General features: G+C 46.8%; 1 protein-coding gene across 2 annotated transcripts in view; it reads left to right on the top strand.

The window, feature by feature from the left end:
* Nucleotides 1–18,651, top strand: part of LOC124007399 (disks large homolog 4) — a 38,494-nt gene that overhangs the window by 13,192 nt on the left and 6,651 nt on the right. The window contains exons 2-19 of one of the 2 annotated variants that reach the window (XM_046317914.1): nt 464–517; nt 982–1,032; nt 1,204–1,328; nt 6,921–7,090; nt 7,406–7,542; nt 9,896–10,037; nt 10,135–10,270; nt 10,937–11,171; nt 11,674–11,776; nt 11,928–12,042; nt 13,594–13,770; nt 14,287–14,329; nt 14,422–14,452; nt 15,357–15,404; nt 15,508–15,609; nt 15,731–15,903; nt 17,209–17,321; nt 17,412–17,503. In XM_046317914.1, the coding sequence (XP_046173870.1) occupies nt 464–517; nt 982–1,032; nt 1,204–1,328; nt 6,921–7,090; nt 7,406–7,542; nt 9,896–10,037; nt 10,135–10,270; nt 10,937–11,171; nt 11,674–11,776; nt 11,928–12,042; nt 13,594–13,770; nt 14,287–14,329; nt 14,422–14,452; nt 15,357–15,404; nt 15,508–15,609; nt 15,731–15,903; nt 17,209–17,321; nt 17,412–17,503 (2,047 nt within the window). The remainder of the gene's footprint in view (nt 1–463; nt 518–981; nt 1,033–1,203; nt 1,329–6,920; nt 7,091–7,405; nt 7,543–9,895; nt 10,038–10,134; nt 10,271–10,936; nt 11,172–11,673; nt 11,777–11,927; nt 12,043–13,593; nt 13,771–14,286; nt 14,330–14,421; nt 14,453–15,356; nt 15,405–15,507; nt 15,610–15,730; nt 15,904–17,208; nt 17,322–17,411; nt 17,504–18,651) is intronic. The other variant, XM_046317915.1, reaches the window with a different exon arrangement.

The raw sequence follows: 18,651 nt of genomic DNA on the forward strand, positions 1-18,651 counted from the left end.
TCTCTCTCTCTCTCTCTCTCTCTCTCTCTCTCTCCCTCTCCCTCTCTCCCTCTCCCTCCCCCTCTCCCTCTCCCTCTCTCTCTCTCTCTCTCTCTCTCTCTCCCTCTCCCTCTCTCCCTCTCCCTCTCCCTCCCCCCTCTCTCTCTCTCTCTCTCTCTCTCTCTCTCTCTCTCTCTCTCTCTCTCTCTCTCTCTCTCTCTCTCTCTCTCTCTCTCTCTCTCTCTCTCTCTCTCTCTCTCTCTCTCTCTCTCTCTCTCCATCTCTCTCTCTCTCTCTCTCCCTCTCTCTCTCCCTCTCTCTCCTCTCTCCCTCTCCCTCTCCCTCTCCCTCTCTCTCTCTCTCTCTCTCTCTCTCTCTCTCTCTCTCTCTCTCTCTCTCTCTCTCTCTCTCTCTCTCTCTCTCTCTCTCTCTCTCTCTCTCTCTCTCTCTCTCTCTCTCTCCCTCTCTCTCTCCCTCTCCCCAGGGAAATTCTCCTCCAGTGATGGTGAACACTGACACACTTGACGGCTCCCCCTACGTAAGGATCATACTCCCACTGTACTGCGTTATTTACAGCAGAGCACTGGTTGATTGGTCATCATCCTTCACAATCCTCATCCCATATGTTAAATAATGGCACTTTAATAGTGTTTACATATCTTACAATACTCATATCACATGTACTCTATATACTGTATTGTATACCATCTACTACACCTTGCCTATGCCGCTCGGCCATCACTCATCCATATACATATATATATATATTCTCATTCACTCCTTTAGATTTGTGTGTATTAGGTAGTTGTTGGAGAATTGTTAGATGACTCGTTAGATATTACTGCCCTGTTGGAACTAGAACCACAAGCATTTTGCTACACTCTCGCTAACATCCGTTAAACATGTGTATGTGACCAATACAATTTGATTTGATTTGTTTTTCTCCTCATAGACTTTATAATCACTCACTGAAAGTGTGCTGGCACTGTGTCTTCCTCGCAGGTCAACGGGACAGAGGGGGAAATTGAGTATGAAGAGATTACACTGGAAAGAGTGAGTGTCTTTTCAACAGATTACTGGAATGGTGCCAACATGGTGTGAAAGCCTTAATATCATCATCCCACAACCAATCAGGGACAGCCACATTAAAATGTATGTCATCTAGTACAGTTTGGTCTGTAATAGTCACCAGGTTTGATAGTGTACATTATGGTGTGTGTTCAGGGTAACTCAGGCCTGGGCTTCAGTATAGCTGGGGGGACAGATAACCCTCATGTTGGTGATGACCCCAGCATCTTCATCACCAAGATCATCCCTGGAGGAGCTGCGGCCCAGGACGGACGGCTGAGGTATGCCACTAACTACTGTACCTAACGCAGCTAACATCCCCACCTCTTCACCCCCCTCAAGTTGTCAATCCCAACCTTGACTCTCAGTGGACATACATTCACACATCCATAGGCACACTTTTGTGTGTACACACGTGAATATTCACAGGCTCAAGCATACATACGCAAATGCACACAGACACAAACACAGACACAAACAAACCCACAACTCAGAGGTACACCAGTGATGTAGGCTACTCATGTCAGAGCCAGCTGGGTCTACGAGGGAGAAGTACCAACCGCCACATACATCTCCTTCACAGACTGCATTCACTCAGTCAGCCAGACAGACACTTTTCACCACTGAGCCCACCCATCACAGAGGAGCTGTCTAAATATAGTCCTCCCCCACCCTTTGTTCCCTCCACTTCACCCTACCCAGACCCTCAGTACTGTACCACACTCCACCATCCATCCCTGTGTCAGCCCTGGACTAGGGGCTGGTCCAGACCCCTACTCTCTCTCCCTCACAGGCCTGTCCATTACTGAAGGAATTGAACATGGCATTTAAAGAGCACATTTGGGATTGTAAAAGGTATCAGAGGAGATGAATATCACACGTCTACCACATTAGTCATGACTGGCTGTGCTTCCTCCATCCAAATCACACTTATCCTTACTCAGACATGTCATATTTCTCTCAATGTTATAGAACATTCTGTAGCTTTGGATGTAATAAAGGGCAGTTTGAGAGTCACTAAAATGTGCTGAAATATGCCTCTAATATAAACATTTAGCAGTGTAAATTTAGTGTGTTCCTCGAATGAAGCAAGATGGTATTTAATAAGCAGTGTTCTCATGGTGGGTGATTATGCAAAGGCAGGTGTCAGAATGTAACTTTAGGAACAGGTGACGTAATGGACAAGGTCATAACAATGTCAGTTCCTGAATATTAATGAGCACCAAGGTTTCGAAAAATGTGAATCACATTATGGTGCTTGAAAAGCCTCTGCTATGTATCAACATTCTCTGTGGACCTCAAAATGAGCTGACGCTGAGCCATAGGGCTGGTGGAATGACTGACTGACTGACTGACTGACTGACTGACTGACTGACTGACTGACTGACTGACTCACTGAGCCATAGGGCTGGTGGAATGACTGACTGACTGACTGACTGACTGACTGACTGACTGACTGACTGACTGACTGACTGACTGACTCACTGAGCCATAGGGCTGGTGGAATGACTGACTGACTGACTGACTGACTCACTGACTCACTGAGCCATAGGGCTGGTGGAATGACTGACTGACTGACTCACTGACTCACTGAGCCATAGGGCTGGTGGAATGACTGACTGGCTGACTCACTGACTCACTGAGCCATAGGGCTGGTGGAATGACTGACTGGCTGACTCACTGACTCACTGAGCCATAGGGCTGGTGGAATGACTGACTGACTGACTGACTCACTGACTCACTGAGCCATAGGGCTGGTGGAATGACTGACTGGCTGACTGACTGACTCACTGAGCCATAGGGCTGGTGGAGTGACTGACTGACTGACTGACTGACTGACTCACTGAGCCATAGGGCTGGTGGAATGACTGACTGACTGACTCACTGAGCCATAGGGCTGGTGGAATGACTGACTGACTGACTGACTGACTGACTGACTGACTGACTCACTGAGCCATAGGGCTGGTGGAATGACTGACTGACTGACTCACTGTGCCATAGGGCTGGTGGACTGACTGACTGACTGACTCACTGAGCCATAGGGCTGGTGGACTGACTGACTGACTGACTCACTGACTCACTGAGCCATAGGGCTGGTGGAATGACTGACTGACTGACTCACTGACTCACTGAGCCATAGGGCTGGTGGAATGACTGACTGACTGACTCACTGAGCCATAGGGCTGGTGGAATGACTGACTGACTGACTCACTGAGCCATAGGGCTGGTGGAATGACTGACTGACTGACTCACTGAGCCATAGGGCTGGTGGAATGACTGACTGACTGACTCACTGACTCACTGAGCCATAGTGCTGGTGGAATGACTGACTGACTGACTCACTGAGCCATAGGGCTGGTGGAATGACTGACTGACTGACTCACTGAGCCATAGGGCTGGTGGAATGACTGACTGACTGACTCACTGACTCACTGAGCCATAGTGCTGGTGGAATGACTGACTGACTGACTCACTGAGCCATAGTGCTGGTGGAATGACTGACTGACTGACTCACTGACTCACTGAGCCATAGGGCTGGTGGAATGACTGACTGACTGACTCACTGACTCACTGAGTCATAGGGCTGGTGGAATGACTGACTGACTGACTCACTGAGCCATAGGGCTGGTGGAATGACTGACTGACTCACTGAGCCATAGGGCTGGTGGAATGACTGACTGACTGACTCACTGAGCCATAGGGCTGGTGGAATGACTGACTGACTGACTCACTGAACCATAGGGCTGGTGGAATGACTGACTGACTGACTCACTGAGCCATAGGGCTGGTGGAATGACTGACTGACTGACTCACTGAGCCATAGGGCTGGTGGACTGACTGACTGACTGACTCACTGAGCCATAGGGCTGGTGGAATGACTGACTGACTGACTCACTGAGCCATAGGGCTGGTGGACTGACTGACTGACTGACTCACTGAGCCATAGGGCTGGTGGAATGACTGACTGACTGACTCACTGAGCCATAGGGCTGGTGGAATGACTGACTGACTGACTCACTGAGCCATAGGGCTGGTGGAATGACTGACTGAATGATCTATAGGGCATGTGGACTGACTGACTGACTGACTGACTGACTGACTGACAGCCATAGGGCTGGTGGACTGACTGGCTGACTCACTGACTGACTGAGCTGTAGGGCTGGTGGACTGACTGACTCTCTACCTACCTTATGGACAATTTTTTTTTTAAATAAACATGTTTTTTCAAAAGTCGGACACATAAATTCCCCACGTTTTAAATTTTGTTTCCACGTGTTTATTTTACGCCACTTCCAGATACATACAGTGGGGCAAAAAAGTTTTTAGTCAGCCACCAATTGTGCAAGTTCTCCCACTTAAAAAGATGAGAGAGGCCTGTAATTTCCATCATAGGTACACTTCAACTATGACAGACAAAATGAGGAAAAAAATCCAGAAAATCACATTGTAGGATTTTTAATGAATGTATTTGCAAATTATGGTGGAAAATAAGTATTTGGTCAATAACAAAAGTTTATCTCAATACTTTGTTATATACCCTTTGTTGGCAATGACAGAGGTCAAACGTTTTCTGTAAGTCTTCACAAGGTTTTCACACACTGTTGCTGGTATTTTGGCCCATTCCTCCATGCAGATCTCCTCTAGAGCAGTGATGTTTTGGGGCTGTTGCTGGGCAACACGGACTTTCAACTCCCTCCAAAGATTTTCTATGGGGTTGAGATCTGGAGACTGGCTAGGCCACTCCAGGACCTTGAAATGCTTCTTACGAAGCCACTCCTTCATTGCCCGGGCGGTGTGTTTGGGATCATTATCATGCTGAGAGACCCAGCCACGTTTCATCTTCAATGCCCTTGCTGATGGTAGGCTTGGTTACTTTGGTCCCAGTTCTCTGCAGGTCATTCACTAGGTTCCCCCGTGTGGTTCTGGGATTTTTGTTCTTGTGAGCATTTTGACCCCATGGGGTGAGATCTTGCGTGGAGCCCCAGATCGAGGGAGATTATCAGTGGTCTTGTATGTCTTCCATTTCCTAATAATTGCCCCCACAGTTGATTTCTTCAAACCAAGCTGCTTACCTATTGCAGATTCAGTCTTCCCAGCCTGGTGCAGGTCTACAATTTTGTTTCTGGTGTCCTTTGACAGCTCTGTGGTCTTGGCCATAGTGGAGTTTGGAGTGTGACTGTTTGAGGTTGTGGACAGGTGTCTTTTATACTGATTACAAGTTCAAACAGGTGCCATTAATACAGGTAACGAGTGGAGGACAGAGGAGCCGCTTAAAGAAGAAGTTACAGGTCTGTGAGAGCCAGAAATCTTGCTTGTTTGTCGGTGACCAAATACTTATTTTCCACCATAATTTGCAAATAAATAAATTAAAAATCCTACAATGTGATTTTCTGGATTTTTTTTCTCATTTTGTCTGTCATAGTTGAAGTGTACCTATGATGAATATTACAGGCCTCTCTCATCTTTTTAAGTGGGAGAACTTGCACAATTGGTGGCTGACTAAATACTTTTTTGCCCCACTGTATGTTCTACAATCCAGGACCCGACCAGGACTGACCCTGCTTAGCTTCACACACAAACCAGCCGTGGGATGCAGGGTGCAATGTTGCTGGAAGGAATGTGCCTAAACTTGCAAGTAGAAAAAAGCCCGCAAAAGCAAAGGCCAGGGTCACATAACCAGGGTCGCATAACCGGGGTCACAACCAAAGACAGGGACAATTCAGGAAAGAGGGAGTTTATTTTAATTTGATTGCGTTATCATAAAAAAGTTTTCACTGAAGAACAAAAAATGTGTCCATTTGCAGTTAATTTGTTCTCGCATACCAAAATAATTTCTTTGCAATATTTTCTTCTGCTTTCAATGTCATTATTTTCTGTCTGGACGTACAGCAAGATTATGCCACCACTGGAACGTGGTCCATTAACCTGCCCAATGTTTTCTCTTTTGTCCAATGTTCCACCAATGTCTCGCAAAATAGTTCCATTTTCCTGCATTGGGGCTTCTTAGATGTGGTCACACTAATTCCACCGTTGGAAACTTTGCTACTGAAACATGTGAACACCATCTTTTCACATGTGAGGAGAATAACATTATTTCAACCTCACATGTCAATCTGCAATTCTACATGTGAAAGTGAGATTTTCACAGTTGTAGTTTTCTTACATGTAAAACCGCAAATCTGATTTTCACTTTCACATGTGGAATTTCAAGTTCATCTGTTAAAAACAATTTGCTGTTTTATGTGTCAAACTTTCATGTGAAAATCTCACTTTCACATTCACATGTGAATGTGGTGTTAACATATGAACTCTAAATGTAATACCTGTGGAAATGTGGTTTCACTTGTGAAATGTAAGCTCAACATGTGAAAACAGATATTTCACATGAGAAAATGTGATTTCACATGTGAAACTGCAAATTTGACTTGCTTTTTTGTAAGGGTCTGACTGACTGACTGATTGGCTGGCTGACTGACTCGGACTGCTCCTTTCTCTGGGTAGTTAGAGTGATAGAGTGAAGGCCAGCCCAGCTGCAGCAGGTCACGTGCCACAGGACAGGAGGATGGGGCCAAGAGAGTATTCTGTAACAGAGATGATGGTGCACAGGGCCATCTCAAACAGAGGAGAGAATAGGAGAGATGTCAGAAGAGGAGAGACATTGATTTGGGGTATTATTCTGTGTGTCAGACTCGTCACTAACTTATCACCTCTCTCTTGCTCTTTTTCTCTCTCTCTCTCTCTCTCTCTCTCTCTCTCTCTCTCTCTCTCTCTCTCTCTCTCTCTCTCTCTCTCTCTCTCTCTCTCTCTCTCTCTCTCTCTCTCTCTCTCTCTCTCTCTCTCTCTCTCTCTCTCTCTCTCTCTCTCTCTCTCAGTGTGAATGACAGTATCCTGTTTGTAAATGATGTTGATGTGAGGGAGGTGACCCACAGTCTGGCTGTAGAAGCTCTGAAGGAGGCGGGGGCCATTGTCCGCCTCTACGTGCTGCGCAGGAAACCAGCCGCAGAGAAAGTTACAGAGATCAAACTCATCAAAGGGCCCAAAGGTACAGCTCGGTTTAGGTTTCTGTTTGTATGCTTACATACTGGTGTACCTGTCAGTTATTATTTACATTTACATTATCTTACATCTTTCTTCCTACCTCCGTCTCTCTCACACATGCTCTCTCTCCTTCTCTTTCTCTCCCTCTCTCTTTCTCTGTTTCTCTCTTGCTCTCTCTCTCCTCTCTCTTTTTCTCTCCCTCCTTCTGTTTCTCTGTTTCTCTCTTGCTCTCCCTCTCTCTCTCTCTTTCTCTGTCTCCCTCTCTCTCTCTGTTTCTGTCTCTCTCTCTCGCTCTCTCTCTGCCTTATCCTGTCCCTAGGTTTAGGTTTCAGCATCGCTGGAGGAGTGGGTAACCAGCACATTCCAGGAGACAACAGCATCTATGTCACTAAGATCATCGAGGGTGGAGCTGCTCACAAGGACCAGCGGCTGCAGATAGGGGATAAGATACTGGCGGTCAGTCCACACACACATACACAGACAGACAGACCGACAGACAGACACAGACAGACAGACAGACAGACAGACAGGCAGGCAGGCAGGCAGGCAGGCAGGCAGGCAGGCAGGCAGGCAGGCAGGCAGGCAGGCAGGCAGGCAGGCAGGCAGGCAGGCAGGCAGGCAGGCAGGCAGGCAGGCAGGCAGGCAGGCAGGCAGGCAGGCAGGCAGGCAGGCAGACAGACAGACAGACAGACAGACAGACAGACAGACAGACAGACAGACAGACAGACAGACAGACAGACAGACAGACAGACAGACAGACAGACAGACAGACAGACAGTTTAGAGGAACACTTTGACATGCCAACACATTTAGTCTACTTCAGTAGCTTAGGTGCATTAAGAGCCTAGATAAATTACAGTTTTATTTTTCACAACCTAAGATTACTTTCATTAATATCGTAATAGATGTCTGAGATGGGCGAGTTATTTAATTCACTTCAGCAATGCTGCTGCTGCCTGCACTGTGTGTCACTACTGCCATCTCTTGGACCATGGAGCAATTGCAGCTGAGTGTGAGGTTCGACTCAATATGGACTCAATGCAGAAGCTACAAAATGTTGTCAGTCATGTAGAATAGCTTTAAATCCTTCCCAGTCATGTAGAATAGCTTTAAATCCTTCCCAGTCTTGTAGAATAGCTTTGAATCCTTCCCAGTCATGTAGAATAGCTTTGAATCCTTCCCAGTCATGTAGAATAGCTTTGAATCCTTCCCAGTCATGTAGAATAGCTTTGAATCCTTACCAGTCATCTAGAGTAGCTTTAAATCCTTCCCAGTCATCTAGAATAGCTTCAAATCCTTCCCAGTCATGTAGGAGAGCTTTAAATCCTTCCCAGTCATGTAGAATAGCTTCAAATCCTTCCCAACGAGCCATGCCATCATATCAGTCATATAGAGTCATTTAGAATAACTTCAAAAACCTTCCCAGTGATCATGACACCATATCAGTTATGTAGAATATATTCCAAACCTCCTCAGAGAGAAGCATCACTTTGACATGTCAGTGACTGGGAAGCTTTATAAATGCCTGTCAGCACACCATGAGCTATTTTACTGCATCTCTGATGTACAGGTTAGAAACATCTCTGATGTACAGGTTACAAACATCTCTGATGTACAGGTTACAAACATATCTGATGTACAGGTTAGAAACATCTCTGATGTACAGGTTACAAACATCTCTGATGTACAGGTTACAAACATATCTGATGTACAGGTTACAAACATCTCTGATGTACAGGTTAGAAACATCTCTGATGTACAGGTTAGAAACATCTCTGATGTACAGGTTAGAAACATCTCTGATGTACAGGTTAGAAACATCTCTGATGTAATAATAATAATAATATATGCCATTTAGCAGACGCTTTTATCCAAAGCGACTTACAGTCATGTGTGCATACATTCTACGTATGGGTGGTCCCGGGGATCGAACCCACTACCCTGGCGTTACAAGCGCCATGCTCTACCAACTGAGCTACAGAAGGACAGAAGCTACAGGTTACAGACATCTCTGATGTACAGGTTACAAACATCTCTGATGTACAGGTTAGAAACATCTCTGATGTACAGGTTAGAAACATCTCTGATGTACAGGTTACAAACATCTCTGATGTACAGGTTACAAACATCTCTGATGTACAGGTTAGAAACATCTCTGATGTACAGGTTACAAACATCTCTGATGTACAGGTTACAAACATCTCTGATGTACAGGTTACAAACATCTCTGATGTACAGGTTACAAACATCTCTGATGTACAGGTTACAAACATCTCTGATGTACAGGTTACAAACATCTCTGATGTACAGGTTACAAACATCTCTGATGTACAGGTTAGAAACATCTCTGATGTACAGGTTAGAAACATCTCTGATGTACAGGTTAGAAACATCTCTGATGTACAGGTTAGAAACATCTCTGATGTACAGGTTAGAAACATCTCTGATGTACAGGTTACAAACATCTCTGATGTACAAGTTACAAACATCTCTGATGTACAGGTTAGAAACATCTCTGTGTCTGTGTTCAGGTGAACAGTGTGTGTCTGTGTGTTTAGGTGAACAGTGTGTTCAGGTGAACAGTGTTTAGGTGAACAGTCTGTGTCTGTGTGTTCAGGTGAACAGTGTGAACAGTGTGTTCAGGTGAACAGTGTGTGTCTGTGTGTTTAGGTGAACAGTGTGTTCAGGTGAACAGTGTTTAGGTGAACAGTGTGTGTCTGTGTGTTCAGGTGAACAGTGTGAACAGTGTGTTCAGGTGAACAGTGTGTGTCTGTGTGTTCAGGTGAACAGTGTGTGTCTGTGTGTTCAGGTGAACAGTGTGTGTCTGGAGGACGTGATGCACGAGGATGCAGTGGGAGCCCTGAAGAACACAGCTGAGGTGGTTTACCTCCGGGTGGCCAAGCCTAACAACCTCTACCTGAACTCCTACAACCCCCCTGACCTCACCAGCAGTAAGTGTGTGTGTGTGTGTGTGTGTGCGTGCGTGCGTGCGTGCGCGTGTGTGTGCGTGTGTGTGCAGCTCTAATGGTCCATGTCTTCTTTCTCCAGCATACTCCCCTCACATGGACACAGATCTTGGCCCCACCTACCTTGGATCAGATTACCCACAAGCCCTCACTCCCACCTCGCCCAGTCGCTTCTCTCCGGTGTTGCACAGCTTGATGGGGGATGAAGATCTTCCCAGGTGAGGAACGCTTTCTGGGCTCACTCATATACCAAATCAAGCCATGCCCTTTCTGAAAGGCATCTCATAGACCTGACCCATAGACCTAACCCATAGACCTGACCCATAGACCTGACCCATAGACCTAACCCATAGATCTGACCCATAGACCTGACCCATAGACCTGACCCATATACCTGACCCATAGACCTGACCCATAGACCTGAACCATAGACCTGACCCATAGACCTGACCCATAGACCTGACCCATAGACCTGACCCATAGACCTGACCCATAGACCTAACCCATAGACCTGACCCATAGACCTGACCCATAGACCTGACCCATAGACCTAACCCATAGACCTGACCCATAGACCTGACCCATAGACCTGACCCATAGACCTGACCCATAGACCTGACCCATAGACCTGACCCATAGACCTGACCCATAGACCTGACCCATAGACCTGACCCATATACCTGACCCATAGACCTGACCCATAGACCTGACCCATAGACCTGACCCATATACCTGACCCAGGGCTAACCAAGTATTATTCCGTTTTTCTCTCTCTGCATCCCTCCTTCTCGTGGCCCAAAATGCGGTGTCCCCATTTCACTACACATTTACACATCTCTCTACCCTTCTCCCCTCCCCCCCACATTATCGCTCCCTCTTTTTAGTCTCCTCCTTCCCCTCCATTTCTCCTCGTCTCTCCCTGACCCCCCGTCCCTCTCCCTCTCCCCTGCTCTCTCTGTCAGGGAGCCTAGGAGAGTGCTGATCCACCGGGGTTCTACAGGCCTGGGTTTTAACATCGTGGGAGGAGAGGATGGAGAGGGAATCTTTATCTCCTTCATCCTGGCAGGGGGGCCTGCCGACCTCAGCGGAGAGCTGCGCAAGGGCGACCAGATCCTCAGCGTAAGGACACTCACGCATACACACACACAAACAGTATTCATATTCTGAACACACACACATACTCACATGTGTATAGTCATACACCCACACATGCACAGAATTATATACACACACTCTATCATTTTCTCTCTCTCACACACACACACACACACACACACACACACACACACACACACACACACACACACACACACACACACACACACACACACACACACACACACACACACACACACACACACACACACACACACACACAGCTTCATACACTTACTTCTTTTGTGTGTGTGTGTGTGTGTGTGTGTGTGTGTGTGTGTGTGTGTGTGTGTGTGTGTGTGTGTGTGTGTGTGTGTGTGTGTGTGTGTGTGTGTGTGTGTGTGTGTGTGTGTGTGTGTGTGTGTGTGTGTGTGTGTGTGTGTGTGTGTGTGTGTGTGTGTGTGTGTGTGTGTGTGTGTGTGTGTGTGTGTGTGTGTGTGTGTGTGTGTGTGTGTGTGTGTGTCAGGTAAATGGAGTGGACTTGCGTATCGCCACCCATGAGCAGGCTGCAGCAGCCCTGAAGAACGCTGGCCAGACTGTCACCATCATTGCCCAATACAGACCAGAGGGTGAGGCCAGCACTACAGTAACCTATCATTGAACACCACACTGCACACCCATACGCCAAGGAACCGTACATGAACTAATGTGTGTGTGTTCACCCTACATATGCTAATGTGTGTGTGTTCACCCTACATATGCTAATGTGTGTGGGTTCAGAATACAGCCGTTTCGAAGCGAAGATCCACGACCTGAGGGAACAGCTGATGAACAGCAGCATGGGATCTGGTCAGACAACACTGAGGAGCAACCCTAAGAGAGGCTTCTACATCAGGTACTCATTAATACTGCACTATATACTATATACAACCCCAAGAGAGGCTTCTACATCAGGTACTCATTAATACTGCACTATATACTATATATAACCCTAAGAGAGGCTTCTACATCAGGTACTCATTAATACTGCACTATATACTATATACAACCCCAAGAGAGGCTTCTACATCAGGTACTCATTAATACTGCACTATATACTATATACAACCCCAAGAGAGGCTTCTACATCAGGTACTCATTAATACTGCACTATATACTATATGCAACCCCAAGAGAGGCTTCTACATCAGGTACTCATTAATACTGCACTATATACTATATACAACCCCAAGAGAAGCTTCTACATCAGGTACTCATTAATACTGCACTATATACTATATACAACCCCAAGAGAGGCTTCTACATCAGGTACTCATTAATACTGCACTATATACTATATGCAACCCCAAGAGAGGCTTCTACATCAGGTACTCATTAATACTGCACTATATACTATATGCAACCCCAAGATCAACCCCTACATCAGGTACTCATTAATACTGCACTATATACTATATACAACCCCAAGAGAGGCTTCTACATCAGGTACTCATTAATACTGCACTAAACACTATATACAACCCCAAGAGAGGCTTCTACATCAGATACTGGGTTAATAGTGCACTACATACTATATACAACCCCAAGAGAGGCTTCTACATCAGGTACTCATTAATACTGCACTATACACTATATACAACCCCAAGAGAGACTTCTACATCAGGTACTCGTTAATAGTGCACTATACACTATATAAAACCCCAGAGAGGCTTCTCCGTCAGGTACTCATTAATACTGCACTATACACTATATACAACCCCAAGAGAGGCTTCTACATCAGGTACTCATTAATACTGCACTATACACTATATAAAACCCCAGAGAGGCTTCTCCGTCAGGTACTCATTAATACTGCACTATATACTATATACAACCCCAAGAGAGGCTTCTACATCAGGTACTCATTAATACTGCACTATACACTATATACAACCCCAAGAGAGGCTTCTACATCAGATACTCGTTAATAGTGCACTATACCCTATATAAAACCCCAGAGAGGCTTCTACATCAGGTATTCATTAATACTGCACTCTATACTATATTACAACCCAAAGAGAGGCTTCAACATCAGATACTCGTTAATACTGCACTATACACTATATACAACCCCAAGAGAGGCTTCTACATCAGGTACTCATTAATACTGCACTACATACTATATATAACCCCAAGAGAGGCTTCTCTGTCAGGTACTCATTAATACTGCACTTAATAATATATACAACCCCAAGAGTGGCTTCTACATCAGGTACTCATTAATACTGCACTGTATACTATACATAGCCACACAACCCGCAAAACTGCTACTGCCAGGCTAGTACAACACTATGTACTATATACAACCACAGCATTGCTACTACCAGAGCATGACAACCCACTAGACTCCAAAGAAAAGCTGTACTGCTTCTATAACTGTCTTCTACCTCTCCTCCATCTGTTCCAGGGCCCTGTTTGACTATGATAAGACAGCAGACTGTGGTTTCCTGAGCCAGGCGGTGGGCTTCAGGTTTGGTGACGTGCTCCATGTCCTGGACTGTGGTGATGAGGAGTGGTGGCAGGCCAGACGGGTCAGTCCTCTGACAGAAGCTGAGGAGGTCGGCTTTATTCCCAGCAAACGCAGGTCAGACACCTCACAGCAGTGTGTGTGTGTGTGTGTGTGTGTGTGAGTGAGTGAGTGAGTGAGTGAGTGAGTGAGTGAGTGAGTGAGTGAGTGAGTGAGTGAGTGAGTGAGTGAGTGAGTGAGTGAGTGTGTGTGTGTGTGTGTGTGTGTGTGTGTGTGTGTGTGTGTGTGTGTGTGTGTGTGTGTGTGTGTGTGTGTGTGTGTGTGTGTGTGTGTGTGTGTGTGTGTGTGTGTGTGTGTGTGTGTGTGTGTGTGTGTTGAAGTTTGTGTGTGACTGTATTTCGATCAGGTTTTTCCTTTTAATATACTACTAGTTGTTTTGCTTCTGTATGGGGAACTGCATAGACAGCATGATTGATGCTGTTTTCTATGGTTATGTAGCAGATGTTTGACGTTCAGCTGTTCACACGTTCCTTTCTTTCTGTCTCCTGCTCTTTCTGTCTCACTCTCTTTCTGTCTCACTCTCTTTCTCTCCCTCTGCCTTTTACTGCCTTCTTTCATTCCTAACCCCTTCAGGGTAGAAAGGAAAGAGTGGTCTCGCATGGGCACAAAAGAAAGGGTAAGCACATTAGTTAGTGAGCATCTATGAATGATCTTACATCAGTGTCTTCTTCTGTCTGTCTAAACATCTGTTTTCTCTGTGTTGTGTAGGATCGCAGTCGAGACAGCCTCGGGTCTCAAGGTAAGCAGGTGTACAGGAGGGGAGTGGCTCACCCCTCAGTAGAGGAAGAATGACATGGGGGTAGCAGCAGCTGACTGACTGCTGACTGACTGACTAGCTGACTGTCTGACTGACTGACTGTCTGACTAGCTGACTGACTGCTGACTGTCTGACTAGCTGACTAGCTGACTGTCTGACTGACTGACTGACTGTCTGACTAGCTGACTGACTGCTGGCTGACTGACTAGCTGACTGACTGACTGACTAGCTGACTGACTGCTGACTGACTGACTGTCTGACTAGCTGACTGACTGCTGACTGACTGACTAGCTGACTGTCTGACTGACTGACTGTCTGACTAGCTGACTGACTGCTGACTGTCTGACTAGCTGACTAGCTGACTGTCTGACTGACTGACTGACTGACTGTCTGACTAGCTGACTGACTGCTGGCTGACTGACTAGCTGACTGACTGACTGACTAGCTGACTGACTGCTGACTGACTGACTGTCTGACTAGCTGACTGACTGCTGACTGTCTGACTAGCTGACTGTCTGACTGACTGACTGTCTGACTAGCTGACTGACTGACTGACTGTCTGAATAGCTGACTCACTGCTGACTGACTAACTAGCTGACTGACTGACTAGCTGACCGACTGAATGACTGCTGACTGACTGACTGACTGACTGACTGACTGACTGACTGACTGACTGACTGACTCTCTGCTGTCTGACTCTCCGACTAGCTGACTGTCTGACTGACTGACTAGCTGACTGTCTGACTGACTGCTGACTGACTCTCTGACTAGCTGACTGTCTGACTGACTGACTAGCTGACTGTCTGACTGACTGACTGCTGACTGACTCTCTGACTAGCTGACTGACTGGCTCTGACTGACTGGTATTGTTGTGTTCTGCTTCCAGGGAGGGATGATTCTCAACACAGCTATGAAACAGTCACACAAGTGGAGGGTGAGAATACACTTTGAAGTACTATTCTTTCACACTATACTTGTGTTTCTGCTCATTCCATGTCTTATGTATCCCCTTACCTCTCTCCTCTCTCTCTACATAGTCCATTATGCGAGGCCCATCATCATATTGGGTCCTATAAAGGACAGGGTAAATGATGACCTGCTGTCGGAGTTCCCTGACAAGTTTGGGTCTTGTGTCCCTCGTAAGTATTGACCCTTCACAGAGTAACCATTTGCCTGCTTAGTACTCCAGTGGTTTACATTGATCTATTGACAGGGTGATTGATTGACAGCCTGAATGACCACTTGGCCCTTCCCCCACAGACACTACACGGCCCAAGCGTGAGTACGAGGTGGACGGGCGGGACTACCACTTTGTGTCGTCGCGGGAACAAATGGAGAAGGACATCCAGAGCCACCGTTTCATCGAGGCGGGCCAGTACAACAGCCACCTGTACGGCACCAGCGTCCAGAGTGTTCGCCAGGTGGCAGAGCAGGTACAGACAGCACAGATCAAAGACCCTGTCAATCAAGCTTTGGAGATGCATTATCATTGTGATATTTATATTATGTTTACATGAGAGGGATGATACAGGGTAGCCTAGTGGTTAGAGCGTTGGACTAGTAACCGGAAGGTTGCAAGTTCAAACCCCCGAGCTGACAAGGTACAAATCTGTCGTTCTGCCCCTGAACAGGCAGTTAACCCACTGTTCCTAGGCCGTCATTGAAAATAAGAATTTGTTCTTAACTGACTTGTCTAGTTAAGTAAAGGTAAAAAAAAAAACATTAGGCCAATCTACATTATTTACTATGCTCACAATAACAGCTGTTGTTCTGTATTGATTGGCTTACGAAGTGAAAAGGGATCTGGCTGATTGAATCCCCTCCCTCTGTTCTCTCCCCCTTCTCTCTCCCCCTCCCTCTGTTCTCTCCCCCTTCTCTCTCCCCCTCCCTCTGTTCTCTCCCCCTTCTCTCTCCCCCTCCCTCTGTTCTCTCCCCTTCTCTCTTTCCCTCCCTCTGTTCTCTCCCCCTTCTCTCTCCCCTCCCTCTGTTCTCTCCCCCTTCTCTCTCTCCCTCCCTCTGTTCTCTCCCCTTCTCTCTCCCCTCCCTCTGTTCTCTCCCCCTTCTCTCTCTCCCTCCCTCTGTTCTCTCCCCCTTCTCTCTCTCCCTCCCTCTGTTCTCTCCCCCTTCTCTCTTTCCCTCCCTCTGTTCTCTCCCCCTTCTCTCTCTCCCTCCCTCTGTTCTCTCCCCCTTCTCTCTCTCCCTCCCTCTGTTCTCTCCCCCTTCTCTCTCTCCCTCCCTCTGTTCTCTCCCCCTTCTCTCTCTCCCTCCCTCTGTTCTCTCCCCCTTCTCTCTCTCCCTCCCTCTGTTCTCTCCCCTTCTCTCTCTCCCTCCCTCTGTTCTCTCCCCCTTCTCTCTCTCCCTCCCTCTGTTCTCTCCCCCTTCTCTCTCTCCCTCCCTCTGTTCTCTCCCCCTTCTCTCTCTCCCTCCCTCTGTTCTCTCCCCCTTCTCTCTTTCCCTCCCTCTGTTCTCTCCCCCTTCTCTCTCCCTCCCTCTGTTCTCTCCCCCTCCTCTCTCCCTCCCTCTGTTCTCTCCCCCTTCTCTCTCTCCCTCCCTCTGTTCTCTCCCCCTTCTCTCTCTCCCTCCCTCTGTTCTCTCCCCCTTCTCTCTCTCCCTCCCTCTGTTCGCTTCCTCTGTTCTCTCCACTCCCCTCTCTCCCTCTGTTCCCCCTCCCCTCTCTCCCTCATTCCTCCCTCTTCCTCCATCTCTCCCTCCCCTTACCCCTCCTTTGCTGTGAGTAGCAAGGAAAACACTGTATACTGGACGTGTCGGCCAATGCTGTCCGCAGACTACAGGCCGCTCAGCTTCACCCTGTCGCCATCTTTGTCCGGCCCAAGTCACTGGAGAATGTCCTGTATGTACACACACTTACACACACACACACGGACACACAGACTCACACACTAGCTATATAATTGTGTGTGTGTGTGTTGTTTTTGTGCAGAGAGATCAACACTCGACTGACAGAAGAGCAGGCCAGAAAGGGCCTGGACCGTGCTCTCAAACTGGAACAGGACTTTCTAGAGTGTTTCTCAGGTAACACTGTCTAGAACACTGTGGGCTGTAATCCCTTTAAGCAGGAATGTGTTGACCTAATTAGCCTCTAACTCTGCATGTGGAGTGTGACTTGATCTTGATGTTTGCTCAAAAAAATGTTATTTGTGACACCATACACAGATACATATCTGACATTCTCTCTCTCTCTCTCTCTCTCTCTCTCTCTCTCTCTCTCTCTCTCTCATCGGAGTGCATGCTGGGAGTGCATGCTGGGAGTGAGTCGTCAAGCAGGAGTGATTGTGAGAGCGAATGGAATTTCTTTTTCACTCTATCGGGTTGTTGTATGTATATATATATATTGATTAGGTTAGTTGTTTTAAGGGTATCTTGTTTAAACTATCACTAAGCACGTATAGGGGTGGTGGGATCTTTGAGGTTGTTTTTTCGCGAGGGCACAACCAGCGGGTGGGGCTGGTTGTTATGGCCACTCGTGGAAATGGAGAGTTTGAAAAACTTAGTCGGGGGCATGGAGTAAAGATTCCTGCTGCGACAGGGTGTTCAGTGGAAGAATGTAGCTTGGCTGTGGGTGCTATCATTGGGTATGATAGCATCAAATCAGCCTCAAGGATGAATAGCGCTGTAGTGATATTCTTAGATTCAATTGAAAAGGTGAATAGAATAGTTGAGATGGGTGTCGTGTTGAGAGAAACACAGACGTCGGTATTTCCGCTTATGAATCCGGCGAAGAAAGTCATGCTTTCTAACGTGCCACCATTTGTTAGAGATGAAGTGTTATGGCGAGAGTTACCTCGCCATGGTCAAATAGTGTCTACAATAAAGAAAGTTCCTTTTGGATGCAAATCTCCGTTGTTGAAACATGTCGTGTCTCATAGGAGACAAGTGCATATGATTTTAAAAAAGGAAGGAGATGAACTGAATTTAGCGTTTAGCTTTAAGATTGATGGATTTGATTATGTCTTCTATGCATCTACTGAATCAATGAAATGCTTTGGCTGTGGAAGAGAGGGGCATTTGGTGCGTAATTGTCCCGAAAATGAGCGCGCTGAGCCTGGTAGTAGTTTTAGTGCGAGTACAACTAACGCACCACCGCGAAGGGATGAACATGCTAAGGGTACAGGAGAAGAGAGAAGGTGGGCAGATGTGGTTGGAAAAGCAGGAGAGGAAGG

This window comes from Oncorhynchus gorbuscha, linkage group LG20, assembly GCF_021184085.1.
Source record: "Oncorhynchus gorbuscha isolate QuinsamMale2020 ecotype Even-year linkage group LG20, OgorEven_v1.0, whole genome shotgun sequence".
NCBI lineage: Eukaryota > Metazoa > Chordata > Actinopteri > Salmoniformes > Salmonidae > Oncorhynchus > Oncorhynchus gorbuscha.